The 2,646-nt window shown below is 36.2% G+C and overlaps 1 protein-coding gene across 1 annotated transcript; it reads right to left on the bottom strand.

Annotated features, from left to right (window-relative positions):
- Positions 1-703: 703 nt before the first annotated feature.
- LOC107916620 (protein PHLOEM PROTEIN 2-LIKE A10) lies at positions 704-2,423 on the bottom strand. Its single transcript, XM_041102827.1, has one exon. It carries the CDS (start codon positions 2,183-2,185, stop codon positions 932-934), a length of 1,254 nt encoding a protein of 417 aa, XP_040958761.1. The 5' UTR covers positions 2,186-2,423; the 3' UTR covers positions 704-931.
- Positions 2,424-2,646: the final 223 nt, after the last annotated feature.

Below are 2,646 nucleotides of genomic sequence, written 5' to 3'. Positions count from 1 at the left end.
AACAATATTATCAGAAATATTTAGATAATTATTATGCCAACAATTATACTAAGAAAATTCCCAGTTAAATTGGAGGGGTCACAATGGTCCCGCTTAAAACCCAACAACTAGACAGAACTCACTTAGATATTTATAGCAATAATAACTAAATAAATATAACCAACATAAAGCTATTAAATATAAGCAAACAAATAAGAAATAAAATACCAGAGATTTAACGAGGTTCGGCCAATTTAGCTTACGTCCTCGGACACTACCAAATCAATATTTCTTCTAGAAATATTACAAAGGAGAAGATTTTGGGATAATACAACCAAAGGGGGAGGGGTTCTATATATAACAAACCAAACCCCCTCCATTTCTATCTTTTCCTAATGTGGGATATTGCCAATATTCAACACATTCTGCGATTAAAATTGATCAATCTCTTGATCTCTTCCATAAAATAGATTACTATCTCTATCATAATCCATTCACTGTGTAGAATAATATTGAGGTATCAGATAAACTTTCCTTAGCAGAACAGAGTCTCCTACGGATAGATGTCTACTAAGGAATCAACCAGTGTAGAAATCCCCTCCTATTTAGAATAAATCTTTGCCCGTAAAGCATATAACATGATGATGAATGATACATGCTGTTATTAACAACGACCACTGACACAAATATTGAAATTCTTGATCCTAAAGCAAATTTTCGTTTCTAAAACAATAAAAGGATTTGATATTTTTGGAACAAATACCACTAGTTCTGGCATACAGCAGTGAGAACTGAGATTATTGAGTATACATTCAAATAAATTTGAAGGAAGCTGAGTATTTCCTAATACTATAAACATTTTCCAGGAGAGAAATATACATACAAGGCCTTCTGATATAAGCAACTTCAGATTTCATTATATTTCCTCGAAAAAGTTGGACTGAAAACGCATTCAAGCAGGCATCAGAACCCTACTACCACCCGTGATATGTAAATACAGAGCAAGACAAACGGTGACTATAATGGAAGACTTAGCACCAACATATCGGATAACATCCAGTCCCCTTTCCACAACTTCCTCATGGACAATATGAACGCTTCTTTTCAGACCCTCTGAAAGCATCCATAATATAAAAAATACTAAAGACCTTAATGTTTCAAAGGTTACTCTCCCAGTCACATCAAGCACAAACTTCCTATTGCTGGGAACTGCCCATGTGGATGAGACCTTATCAACCCACCCATTATTCTGAATCCCATCAAATGAGCTCCCCCTTTTCACTCCTTTTAATGACACTTCCTTCTCGAAACCATCTCTCATTCCCCCAGCACCTGCGCTCTGATAAAAAATCGAGCATGTTGAAGCCGAATTCAATTTTGAACTTGTCAACACTTGATGAGATGTTCTCACCAGTGTTTCCACAGCCCCATTACAAACAGAAACCAGAGTGTCTCTAACATGTTTTTGATGCTTGGGATTGGTCATCCCAGCAAAAATTTCATCATAAGTATTAATGTCCATTGTCTTGTCAAGATAAACTGCAACAGCTGTGCTTACAAATCTTTGAATGCAATCAGCAATTAGCTCTTTAGACTTATCATCATAAAGCACATTAACCCATTTGGGTACATCAGATGACCCATTATTCCCACTCAAACCCTCCACTTCTCCGCCACTTGAGTAGAACCACAAAACCAGATTCCTAGCAAAGCTACCAACAACAACAGATACAAAACCAGTCCCAGCATTAGAAAAAACCCTATCCAACACCCTATCAGTAATGCTGGAATTTTCGGAACCCGCTGCGAATTCATTCTCAGTCGCTGATTCTAACTTATACCCTCTTAAAACTCCAACTGTTAAAGCCTCAGTAACCGAAATTAAAGATTGGGAAAATTCCTCTGATCTCACAATTTTTGAAATTTGCTTCAAACTACTCGGAGCTTGATCAGAATCGGATTGCAAAAACTCTTTCAACTCCTTGGAGACAACATTGATGGTCTCGGCGGATTCGGAGACCAACTCAGCTAACGAAATCAGAGCTCCGAAGAGCTTGAAAAGCCTCTTCCTTTTCTTCACCACAGAGGGTAAATTATACACCTTATAGACCCCATAACCAGAGACTCCACATATAGCTAGCAATATAAGCCATTTTTTCTTCCTTCGTGAAAAAGTCAACGCATTGTTCACCAATTGCAAATCCATTAACCAAAACAAAAACCCTAGAGATACAGGACTTGGATCCGAGGCTTTCGAAATACTAGCAAGAAAGAAGCTATTAACCAAGAGATTTATGGTTTTTGGATAAGTATTCACAGGTCGAGAAATCTAGGGTTTCCTTTCATTTTATTTTCTGAAGGTTAGATGTAGACAGAGGGTTTTCTTTTTCCTTTTACCCATAATAGATAAGACAATTTAAGAGCAGCATTCAAAGAAGATAAATAAACTAATTTCCTTTTGTCAGGAAGGGGATTAGGACTAAATTACTAACCCATTTTTACATAAAAAAAAAAAAGAACCGAGAATAGATCGTTTTGTTCAAAAATAATTAGAAAGAATCGATTTCATTAAAATACATTGAGTTGGCATGTTTTTAGCGGAAATGTAAAAAAATGCGTTCAGTTTAATGCTTTTTTCTCTAATGACAAATAAAATGCATCTACGTC

Source organism: Gossypium hirsutum, chromosome A01, assembly GCF_007990345.1.
Source record: "Gossypium hirsutum isolate 1008001.06 chromosome A01, Gossypium_hirsutum_v2.1, whole genome shotgun sequence".
NCBI lineage: Eukaryota > Viridiplantae > Streptophyta > Magnoliopsida > Malvales > Malvaceae > Gossypium > Gossypium hirsutum.
This window is presented reverse-complemented; position numbering and strand designations above follow the sequence as displayed.